Source organism: Gymnoscopelus microlampas (assembly GCF_963454915.1).
Source record: "Gymnoscopelus microlampas genome assembly, chromosome: 20".
Classification (NCBI taxonomy): Eukaryota; Metazoa; Chordata; class Actinopteri; order Myctophiformes; family Myctophidae; genus Gymnoscopelus; species Gymnoscopelus microlampas.
The window spans coordinates 9,682,080-9,694,332 of NC_139957.1; the positions used below are offsets into that span (position 1 = coordinate 9,682,080).

The 12,253-nt window shown below is 42.2% G+C and overlaps 1 protein-coding gene across 1 annotated transcript; it reads right to left on the reverse strand.

Annotated features, from left to right (window-relative positions):
- Positions 1–2,033: 2,033 nt before the first annotated feature.
- On the reverse strand, positions 2,034–8,256 carry odc1 (ornithine decarboxylase 1). The gene is made up of 11 exons (XM_084045818.1): positions 8,087–8,256; positions 6,056–6,197; positions 5,323–5,450; positions 5,054–5,227; positions 4,732–4,904; positions 4,359–4,575; positions 4,155–4,238; positions 3,875–4,034; positions 3,652–3,767; positions 3,327–3,541; positions 2,034–3,127 (listed from the first exon to the last, which is right to left on the reverse strand). The coding sequence occupies exons 3-11, from the start codon at positions 5,410–5,412 to the stop codon at positions 2,989–2,991; spliced, it is 1,368 nt and encodes a 455-aa protein (XP_083901944.1). The 5' UTR covers positions 5,413–5,450; positions 6,056–6,197; positions 8,087–8,256; the 3' UTR covers positions 2,034–2,988.
- Positions 8,257–12,253: the final 3,997 nt, after the last annotated feature.

Sequence of the window (12,253 nt, forward strand, 5' to 3'; positions counted from 1 at the left end):
TTGAGAAAACTCTCAGCACTGAACTCAACAAGATCTGCATCTGGCTCTCCGACAACAAACTCTCATTACACCTGGGTAAAACTGAATCCATCCTCTTTGGGTCCAACCCTAACCTTAGAAAGGCTGAGAGTTTCACGATCAAAGTGGGTGAAAATGTTATCACAAGAAAGGAGGAAATTACCTACCTGGGTTCCATCTTGGAGGCAAACCTCTCAGGTGACAAAAACGCTGAAAAGACGATCAAAAAGGTCCACAAAATAACACGGAGGATGTGGAGGCTTGTTCGTAAAGTCAGTAAGAATACTCTGAAGATTCTTGTAGGGGCCCTCATACAAGGTCATTATGATTATGCATGCACTTCATGGTATCACAACACCTCCAAGGCCCTAAAAACAAGGCTCCAAACATCCCAAAACAAACTTGTAAGGCTACTTCTTGGCCTCAATTACAAAGCCCATCTAACCCATGCCCATTTTGCTAGGCTTGGATGGCTTAGGGTTGAGGACAGAGTACAGCAACTTGCTATGGGCCTGGTCTTCAAGATACACCACAACATTGGGACCCCCCTGTATTTGTCAAAATACTTCCAAAATGTTAATCAAGTCCATGATCATAACACCAGAGGCAGCTCCACAAACCATGTTCAACCCAGATTTGGCACAACAAAGGGAATGAACTCTTTCTCATGCTATTCATCTAAAATGTGGAATGCCCTACCAAAAGGAGTAAAGGAGTGTAAAACCCTACTCACTTTCAAAAATGCCCTAAAGATACACCTTCAGGAGGCTGCAATTCAAAAATGGCCCCTGTCCAAGTCCTAACCTACCCCATGTCCTAACCTAACCTACCCCCCCCCCCTCTCTTTCTTTTTGTACATATTTTTCACCCTTCATACTTCATACCAGTAACCTGTAAACTGATTGTATGACATTCTGTATAGTAGTGTGTATATCTGTCTGTCTCTTATATGTCAACATGATTTGTGTGCATGGGGATCTCATCTTAAACAAGCTACGTGCTTAACTGAGCTATCCAGTTTAGTAGACCTTGTATTGCGAATTTGTACTTCCATGTACTGTTATGTACTGCCATGTACTGTTCTCATGTCTTACTAAATAAAGTACATCAATCAATCAATCAACTGTAGTGTTTCAGGCTCTTTTGAAAACTCCAAGCTTTAACTACTTATCAAGAGCCTAACCAGAGAAATTAAGTTATTACGTTGATAATATACTCTGCCAGCCTGAATGCATACTCTGTAACTTACTCTGTATGAAATTGTGTTTAAATAAAGTGTTCCTTGAGTCAGCAACACTGTGCCACAATCCAGTTGCTTGCACTTCTTCACCAAATACACTAGGTGGTGCAATGGTCAAATTGAAACCATCTGTGAATGACACATTTTGTCAGTTACATAGCTTTATCTGCCAGTGCAGCTGGCATATGCCATAACTTTATAACTTTTATATATACATATATTTTTTGTGGACTCTCATCTCCCCCTTTGCTAAATCACCTGACAAACAGAGTGTTCCCATATTATTTATTAATTGATGAGGCCTGCTGTTTTTAGATAGTTGTTTTGTTGATTGAGGATCATTACTATAGTTACATAACATAAAACATCACTGTATCATTCTGGGGTTGGGGGAGATTTTGTGTGTTTTTTCATTTCTTTTCTGTCTACTTTTGCTGATTGTTGTGGTTCTTTTATTTAATAAATGTTGCAAATGTATTTAAATGATACATTTGCAACAATAAAATAGTTATATATAATACAGTATATATTGTATGCATGTGTGTGTGAGTGTGTGTGTGTGTGTGTGTGTGTGTGTGTGTGTGTGTGTGTGTGTGTGTGTGTGTGTGTGTGTGTGTGTGTGTGTGTGTGTGTGTGTGTGTGTGTGTGTGTGTGTGTGTGTATATATATATATATAGAGAGAGAGAGAGAGAGAGAGAGAGAGAGAGAGAGAGAGAGAGAGAGAGAGAGAGAGAGAGACATTTTCACTTCAAAGATCTTGACCAATGATCACAAGTTGGCTCTGCACCTAATGCTTTTATTTATTAAAATACAAAAATTAAAAAAGTTTCCATAGGAAAGCGATACAAATGTGCAATCCAATCCTCTTTCATATCCATTTTTAAGTGTATCGTTAATATTCTTTCCCAATATTAATATCATAAACAGGCTTACCGCGTACTACAACAAGTTTCATAAGATATAAAATACGGAAAAGTGAGAAGAGGAGAGGGACAGTCTGCTTGTTGAGTCCCTATCTTTCATGTTAAGGGGTTCTGTACAGAAGTGGAGGTCATGGAACAAGATATAAATATACATGTAGCAGCCATTCCTGAGGAAATAAATCACCACTCTAACCATCTCATAGTGAGTTGTGAGATAGGGATATGGAATCAGCTGTAACAGGGCGGTGGCGGTGATGTTTGTTTGTAACACATATTCGATTAGTTGCGACATTATGCTGTATAAGGAGTATTTTGGCTGTCACTGTCACACACAAAAAACAACCGACTAGGACGCTCACTGGATTTATGTTGAAGGAACACTGTAGTTGCTTTAACACTTTTTGTGGATGAAAAGGTAAGGCTTAATGCTGCAAGGTACAGCAGCAAGTGCTTCCTTCTTTCATGCAGTTTCACAAAGGAGATTCAACATCGATCGGTGCTCCAGTGCCAATATCAGGACTCCAAATCAACAACAACTTTAAATGAATAGCTGGCTGCCCTGTAAACAGTCTGCCTCTAACCCACAGAGATGCTCAGAGAGTGATTTCGCCTCATTTCAGTGGGGGGAGGGTCAAGCTCCAGCTTCTATACAGAACAGTGAGATTTGTGCGCTAACATGCCCCTCCCATTCTCTCGTCAAGTAACTGGCCTTTCAATGTTGCGTTTACATTAAAACAAACACACAAAAAAAACAATTATTATTGACACAGGATGATGTATCTGGAAAGCGGTGCTGTGCGTTTATATTTAAACCACACGGGTCTGGCATGGCTTGGCAGGGATCTCCAAACCGGTCTCTCTCCCACAGCAGGCTGGCACTCCGGCCGGGCAAGAGTCTTCCACGGGCGTGGGCATGCCCTGTGCACTGATCTGCTGAACGCGTTGCCTGGAGAAAAGCAACACAAAAGGATTTAGAAGCTATAGAAAGATGTGGTGCAGATCAAACATGCAAGCTCAACTAACATTATGACATGATTTATTGGAAAGCAGACACAAATGGATGATATTAATACATCCCTCATTTAAGTCTTTACCAAGAAGAAAAAGAATAAAGAGGAGTCAAACCGATGATGTGTTGTACTCACCAGGCAGGTCGGGACATGACATAGTGAATGTCAGGCCTCTGGAAGCCATTGAAGGTAGAGGCAGCGGCCACAGTGTAGGCACCCATGTTCTCGAACAGGAGCCAGTCGCCCACCTGCATGTCAGGCAGGCTGCACAGCTCTGCAATGCGGTCCAGACCGTCACATGTTGGGCCCCAGATACTGCAGGGGTACATAACCTCATCTGGCTTTGGCTTCTGTTGAAAAAACATAAAGGTTCAGTCAGTGTTAGCTTGTATTGTAACTTGCTATGAGCCACTCTCAAAGAAGGAATCCGTTCATGTTGATGCGGTTCATTTGAACTTACCTTGTGCAAGGTTGGCGCAGGGTGGGCATGATCATAGAGGATACAGTTGAAGGAGCCGTACACGCCGTCGTTGACGTAGTACATCAGGGTCCTGTCACTGGTCCAATCGTCTTCCTCTGTGAAGAAGCCATCAACAACCCCCGTTACCACCAGGAAGTGTCACCAATAAACTACTTGAATTTTCAGTGTGAATAAAAGGATTCCTATAATTCAACACTCTTACCATCAGAACCAGGTTCGTTCATGTTAACTTTCTTGGCGATGATGTTGACTGCCAGTGTGTAAGCAGAGGCCACGTAGTAGCGACCTGGCTCAGCAATGACTCTCACGCCACAGTCAGCTGGGAAATACTTGTCCACAGCAGGGTTGATCACAGCTGCGATCTGGCAATGACAAAAGAGGGGGAGAAAACATCCAGGGTTGAATAAAACACGACAAATCTTTAAGCGAGTGAAAGTACATTACACTTTTAGCTTATCTGATGAAATGCATAGAAAAAGTACCTCTTCAAACTTTAGCTTGGTGTCATCTGAACCAGGGAATCCGCCGCCGATGTCCAGGAGGGTCATGTTGTATCCCAGCTCAGCCTAGAGATGACAGAGGATTCATACAAGTTCACTTACTGCTCTATTCACAATAGCTCTATCACAGGACACTTCCCATATGCATCATGATCACTTCGCTAATAGCACTTGTCCCCTACTCACCCCCATGTCGAAGACACAGCGGGCATCAGAGATGGCCTGGGTGTAGGTCTCGGGGTCAGTGCAGCCACTGCCAACATGGAAGCTGACGCCAATCACATCCAGTCCCAGCTCCTTGGCCCGCTCCAGCAGACCCCGACATGCCTTGAGTTGGGCTCCGAACTTCACACTCAGACGGCAGACTGCCTTGGAATCATCCGTGGCAATACGCAGCACCAGCCTGAACACCAAGACAAATGCGAATTAGAGTACTGTGTGTAATGCAACAGGACAAGGGACGCAGAAAAGCATTTTTCTTCAAAAAACAAATCTGATACGTTTTATAATAATAAAATGTTTTATCAATAATGACTGTGGGTTTAAAAGGAGCCCTTACTTGGCATTTTCGTGATGGCGGGCCACTTTCATGAGCTCCACTTCACTGTCAAAGGTCATCATCTGGACCCCGTGGGCAGAGGCATACTTGATCTGAGAGACCTGCTTGCAGGGGTTGGCATAGATGATCCTACTTGGATCCACTCCCAGAGACTGGACCAGCTGTATCTCCGTCTGCATGGTTACAAAATGAACATCAAAAAGATAAGCGCCATGTTACTTTTACATTACTGATGTTAATTGCTGTTGGGAATGAAATTAATTCATGGTGGGTGGGAGATAAAGGAATATCTACGGTAAAACCAAGTGTCTTCCAAACACACCTTGCTGGCACAGTCAAAGCCAGCCCCCAGGCAGGCCAGCGTCGAAACCACAGTCCGGCTGTCGTTGCATTTGACGGCGTAGAAAGGGGTGATCCGAGGCATGGCCCTCGCCCAGCGCAGGTGCTTCTTCAACACGTCTCCCAAGTCGCAGATGTAGAAAGCATCTCTGTCATCCTGGAGGAAACAGGATATATCGATTTAACACTGAGACTTCCAAACACCAACAACCAGGTATAATAATAGGAACCACAGCGGGGAAGTTGGCTTACCGACATGGATGACTCGTTGATCTTCTGCTCGACGATGTCCCGGGCAGAGAAGCCCTCCTCCAGGAATGCAAAGTCAGTGAGTGTGTTCATGGTCACAGTACAACCTTTTGATTGGTCTCTAAAGGAAACTGGAATAGAGAAAGAACATGCATGTTGAGATAACATTGACTCTGTATTTTGCACTGGTAGAAGAAGTACTCAGATTTCTTATTAAGGAAAAGTAGCTATACCACAATGTAGAAATACTCTGTTACAAGTAAAAATCTGTTATTCAATATTTTGCAATGCATTTGTCTGTCTATTTTCGCTATATTTGAAGGGGCTTAAGTGGTTTGTTCATAATGTACTTTTTCCCTCCCTAGAAATGTAGTGGAGTCAGAAATACAATATATGTCTTTGAAATGTAGTGGAGTGAAAGTCTTGAGTATCCAGTGATACACATACTCAAATAAAGTACAGATACTACTTTTTTTTGTATTACTTAAAACCCATTACATCCGGGAAATCATCTGTGTCATTTTAGATTTGAGCTTTGGCTATTAAAAAAAATAGCAGATCTACAAGCTTGTACATCTGCTATTTTTTAACATTTTTCAAAAATCTTTAAAGTGTGAGAACTACTGTTTTTTTGTGGCTGCAATGCGTTAAGTACAGTACTCTTAATGGGTTAAGTACAGTACTCCAAGAAAATGTACTTTGTTACTGTTACTGTCCACCACTGTATGCTACTCACGTTGATAGTAAAGAGATCACTTCAGCTCTTATCAGGTGCAGAGCAGCCAGGGAGGTTCGCCAGTAAAGTTGAACCCTTTCAGATAATTCTCGAGGCCAGGGCCTGAAGAGTAGCCAGTGTGTGCTTTCCTAAAGTGATTATTCTGAAAGCAAAAAAACAAGTGGTCATTGTTTAGACTCAAAATCTACATTACCACAAAAAAAAACATTGGTCAGTAAAACATATTTGAGCACTTTCTTTATGTCACCAAAGCAAAAAAGTTCTGAGCGTGTGACTAAAATTGGAATATTGATTGATGAATCACCTCATGCACTCTTACACACATTGACTAGCTGCACCCTAACGAAGTGTTTCTCAACCATTTTAATTTCAAGGACCATGCATTAGGGCTACGGACCCCATGTAATGGCCTTTCTATCTCTGGGACCCCAATTTATATTGCAAAATCAATGTTAATTTAACTCTGAGAGTGTATTTGGTTCCGAACTATGTATCATTTAGCTGGGGACCCCCTGGAACTCTCTCAAGGACCCCTGGGGGTCCCCAGACCCCACTTTGAGAACCACTGTTCTAACACATTGATTCAGGTCAAAGAGACCTGTAGTATCTATGTAACTACTAATAGCTTATCTAAATCATTGACAGAAGATACAGCTTTTCAAATTGATATAATGGTTTGCCACACTTTGCATGTATGCAGCATTTCTTTTGTCTTTTTCAACAGTTTTTAATGAAATATTGTAAATCAAAGAATGTAATATTCTCCACTGGCCAATGCTGTCTTTAAAATTAAATAAAACGTAGGGCGGCAACTCAATAAATAAAAGAAGTCGATGACTCAAACGTTGAGAATGTACTCGTCATGACTCATTGGTCAAATGAATGAATGTACTTAGAATGTAGAGTAATGCCCTGTAATGATGAAATCAGCAAGCACCGCCCCCTGCTACGATTCAGTCCAATGGAAACCGGATCCGCCTACAGCACGAGATGATTGACGCGAGAAGGAACCAATGGAGCGACCTTAATGACGCAAGCATGCAATGACGCGCGTTAATATGCCGGTTCCGGTAAGAAGAGCTCTCTCTCGGGGCGCCATGCGGCGTGCAGTGTTGCCATTTCGGCTTATTATAAGCGACTTTGGGATTGTGTTTCTGTAAAGTTGCTTGTAAATATTGTTTCTTAAGTGCAGTTGCTTATTTGGTCTTGCTTCCTAATGTTTTTAAACCAGTGTTTCTCAAACATTTTCAAGTCAAGGACCCCCAAATGAATATGCATGCGTCTTAGGACCCCAATCTGAAAACATTTTATGCCAGGGACCCTCATACAAGATTTCTGTTAAAATGTATCAAAGACATTCCACATTTTAAACATTTTCTTCAAGATTTATTTTAGAAAATTGCCGTAGCCTAGTCGCTTCTTTTGGGCTTCTTTTCCTAGACCTGGTTGCATGTTTCTCTCGCAAAACCTGGCAACACTGGCGGCATGAGCTTTTTGGCTTAGTTGAAACAGACTAGTGAACGATTTACGACACATTTAGTCATTGTGCATAACGGACACAAAACCATTATTAAATGAAACCGTTATAACTTATTATCTGACGATTAACAGCCAATTAATGCCAGAAAGAACTACGAAAGACACGTTTTCTCCCTTGGTGCACCGCCCTAGATCTGCAGATGAGCCACGTCCCAAGACCACCCGTTATGTTACAGCTATAAAGGTTTTATAACATACATTATAAGACACACAATACTTTCATCCGATCAATGCATCACAATGTTACCTTTGCCCATAAGCGACAACGTAAATTAACAAGCAGTCTTAACACTATAAAGTAAAATAAATGTAAGAATGACTTGATTAGATTACCTTCTCTATTTTTCCTCGTTTCTATTTTTTTTTGCTATATTATAATCTGATATTCATTTCACAATTTTCTTTGTGATTTCGAAAGTGCAAAAAAAATGTTTCTGTTTGTATTAACATATTCGAAATAAACATTACTAAATTATAAGAGTCAGATCTTACCTTAAAAAGCATTTACAAAGAGTTTGTCCATTAGACTAGAATTCTGGGGTTAATAAAACAAAAGTGATCCAGTTGATCCCGTGGGCACCGCAGAGAGTGGATCTGATGGCTGGCTGTGTGTGTGTGAGTGTGAGCTTGTCTGATCTGCTGTCTGTAGGCTCAAAACTGGAGAGAAGTGGAGGCTGATGAAAAGACCAAGACTGCATTTATAGCGATCTGGTTGCCATGGCGACGTCAGCCAGCTGAAACCGGCCTCCCGTCTACGTATGAACCGGTTTAGGCTTGTCACCGAATCACATGGTGCCTTACTGCTTTACTTCAGAGAACTGCCCAGTGGTGGAAAGTAACTAAGTACATGTACTCACATTTTGAGTTTTTTACTTACTATTTCCAATTGTCAGTACTTCTACTTCTACTCCACTACATTTCATTTTACTCCACTTTAGTAACTAGTTACTTTGTAGATTTTGATTATTATTATAAAATATACATTAACCACTTCAGCCCTACATTTCGCCTATTTAAAAATCAACAAGCTCACAATGCACGTTGTGAGCTTGTAGATCTGCTATTTTCAAAATATTTGTATACATTTTATATTTGAAAACTTGTGAAATGGGACATTCTGCACAATGAGTACTTTGCACTTTTTTTTTTAAGTACATTTTGATGCCAATACTGTACTTTTTCTCAAGTCAATTTTGATTACCTGACTTTTAGAGTGTGTCTACATTGCAGTATTGATTCTTTTACTCAAGTAAAACATTTAGTACTTTTTCCACCACTGGACAGAGAGGGACAGACAGGCAGACAGACAGACAGACAGACAGAGAGAGAGGGAACTGCCTCACGTTTAATGCAAGAGAAAGTGCTTCCCACCCCTGTAGCAGAAACAGTTTTAGAGAGAAGACAGGGATTTTTTTGTAGATAGTTTTATACTGACTTTTGAATGGTACATTTCAGTGCTCATTATATTCTGTACTCAAGAAGGCCAGTCATTACATGCATGCACTGCTGCTTGCTTTACACACTGCAGCTGCATTCTGTTTAGCAGCTATAGCTTTTACAGTGACATCTCTCTGCAGTCATAGCCTCATGCACAGAAAGTGGAAGCAAGAATACAGAAGTGATGAAAGTGTCGTTTGAAATGTTACAATATATCAGCTAGAGGATGGCCCATAATAATAGGCATGAGCACTGTAGGCGGTTACTATGGTGTAGGGTGGGTGGTTGCTAGGGGTGCGTGCAGCAGTAGCCAGTTGTCAAGTTGTCACTAGGTGGTTAGTTACTAGTGTGTTGCTTTGTGGTTGCTGCGGTGTTGAACGATGCAGGCGGTCTTTCACAGCCAGGGGACTCTCTCCAGTCTCAGGGAGAGGCCTGAAAAGATGCTGGAACACCCCTGCAAGCAGTCCTCTACAAAACCAGTGCTTTCCAAAGTGGGTTCCCGGTCCTTGAAGGGGTTCCAGGGGTCACCGGGCAAAATTAATTAATGTAGCATACATTGGTTGCATGGTTTGAACACTGGTTTTAAATCTGTTTAAACAATTTAAAAGTACATACATCGCCTATTTGAAAAACTAGAGGTCAGTCCTTGTCCCTTTTATGCCCATATATGGGATTCCTGATGTCATCAGTATATGCCCATATATGGGAAGGCCCCCTTCTGTGCCCATATATGGAGCTGACTGGTTTGTTTGCGCCTGATGCCATGATGACTCATTGAGGTTAGACAACACACTCCATATTTGGGCTTAGCTGCTTTGGAAACTCCTTATATGGTTATTGCGGAGTCATGGTGACATGAGTGTGATGAAAATTTTGGAATATTATAACACAAGTGCGTGTGTGTTGTGCGGGGGGGGGGTTCCCTGGCACTAAATATTTTCAAATGGGGGTCCACAGCAATTTACATAATAATGGGGTTGATGTTGTCTGGACCCATTACCTTGTTAACTCTTCAAGTGTTTGGATAGATCCCATCTCACCTGGCTGGTGTGAAGAGTGCTGGAGGAGGGGAAGTCCTCATGCATGGGGTTGTGTTGTGTGTGTGTGTGTGTGTGTGTGTGTGTGTGTGTGTGTGTGTGTGTGTGTGTGTGTGTGTGTGTGTGTGGGGGCGGGGGGGGGGGGTTTATTCACAAGGTGATCTCCGTTGGCAGTGGGGGGGCTATAGAAGCCTCCTGCTTTGTCCTCAGTAGCAGCAGGGGGTGCCAAGAGCAGAGGACCATGGACTATTACTATGGACCCCCAGCTGCGGCTCAAGACTGTGACTGCGGACCGGGCCTGGGCCTCTCCATGGAGTCTATGGACTGTTACTACGGACCCCCAGCTGCGGCTCAAGACTGTGACTGCGGACCGGACCGGGCCTCTCTCCATGGAGCACGACCTGGACACGACCGTGGACTTCTACTACACTACTACACTATACCGCATATTATATTATCTTAAACATTTTTATATTATTCCATTATATACTGCATACACACTATTGCTGTACTATATTATACTATCATATGCTAGTATCTTACACTATTATATTTGCTATTATTGTTATTGTTACTGCTTGCACTGTATCTCTTTCTGTCTCTCCTCTGTCTCTCCCTTTCTCTCTCTCTTCTTTCCCCCAACACGGTCGAGGCAGAAGGCCCCCGCCCTAGAGCCTAGGGTCTGCCTGACGTTTCTTCCTGTTGAATTAAGAGGGAGTTTTTCGTTGCCACTGTCGCAAAATTGCTTGCTCAGGGTGGGATGTTGGGTCTCTTCTCTACATGTAAAGTGTCTTGAGACAACTTGTTGTGATTTGACACTTTAATAAAATTGAATTGAATTGAATTGAATTGACAGCAGCCGAGTTATAGATTGGGCCATCAGCAGGGTTGTGGATTGTGTGTGTTCAGTGTTAGTGGAAGACTGCCCTGCTGAGCTCTCAGTGATGGAGTATACTTAGCCGTATAGATAATGCCAACAAGTGGTAATTAAGTCATTATTCTAAACACCATCCATATAATATTAATTGCACAATTTATTGTTGTGATTGTGACTTTTTTTTCCCTCTTCCGTTTAAACTTAAATATTTCAGTTCAACACAAGCACACTATTCCTAAAGTATAAGTTTCTAGGTTGAAGTAGGAATGAGCAGATTCTCAACAAAGTTTGGGAGGAATAATTACTTGCGTACAGATATCATTACTTGTCAACAGGGAAGGACGACGTTAAATCCCTGCTCATTTATACAGACAGACTGCGGCCTTCTGCTATATAGCTCAGTGTGACAGCATGGGTCCTCAAAATGACCCAGTTTGCTCAGACAAGGTGTCAACCTGTTGCTTCTATACAGACCTTGACTGACCCTTGCCTGGTGAGATTAGTAGAGGGCAGACGACACGTGCATATACTCTCTGTGGAAAAGGTTTAGTGTGGGTGTGCTGTGTGCAAATGTGTTTGCACTAAACTCATAACAAAGCAGTGCTGTAAGCCAGGTGAAACAAATGATGTTGAAATGGATGAAACTGCAGACGTAGCTCTCTTCCTTCCTTCCTTCCTTCCTTTCCCTCGTAACGCATACGTGCACACTCACACACACACGCGCGTGCACACACACACACACACACACACACACACACACACACACACACACACACACACACACACACACACACACACACACACACACACACACACACACACACACACACACACACACACACACACACACACACAGACACACACACACACACACACACACTTTTGCAGGTATCTGCTAGTATACCGTGAGAAATAAGAGCTCCCAAAAGAGAGAAATAGATAAATAAATAAAGAAGCCACTTACATTCAGAAGTATGTTTAATGACGTATCATATAATATGTAGAGTTCTAATATGAACCAGTGGACTAGTGTGTGAAAGATTAAATGTGACTTCAAAATCCAGACCGTTCTTTAAAGAGAATTTCCCCATAATGCGCAGTCAGCCCAAATCTCGCTAAGATGAAGGAAGTGGAGAATTTGGTTAGTATGACCTAATAGCACATATGGAAATGTAACACAGGCTTCAGTTCAAAGGCAACTGACAGGCAGCATCAGGCCACATGAGGACCACATATCTGTGCGGTCTTAATATGTTTTCCACATCTTGAGCCACAATCAAGTCGGCATACTCCACTTCACACAACAGC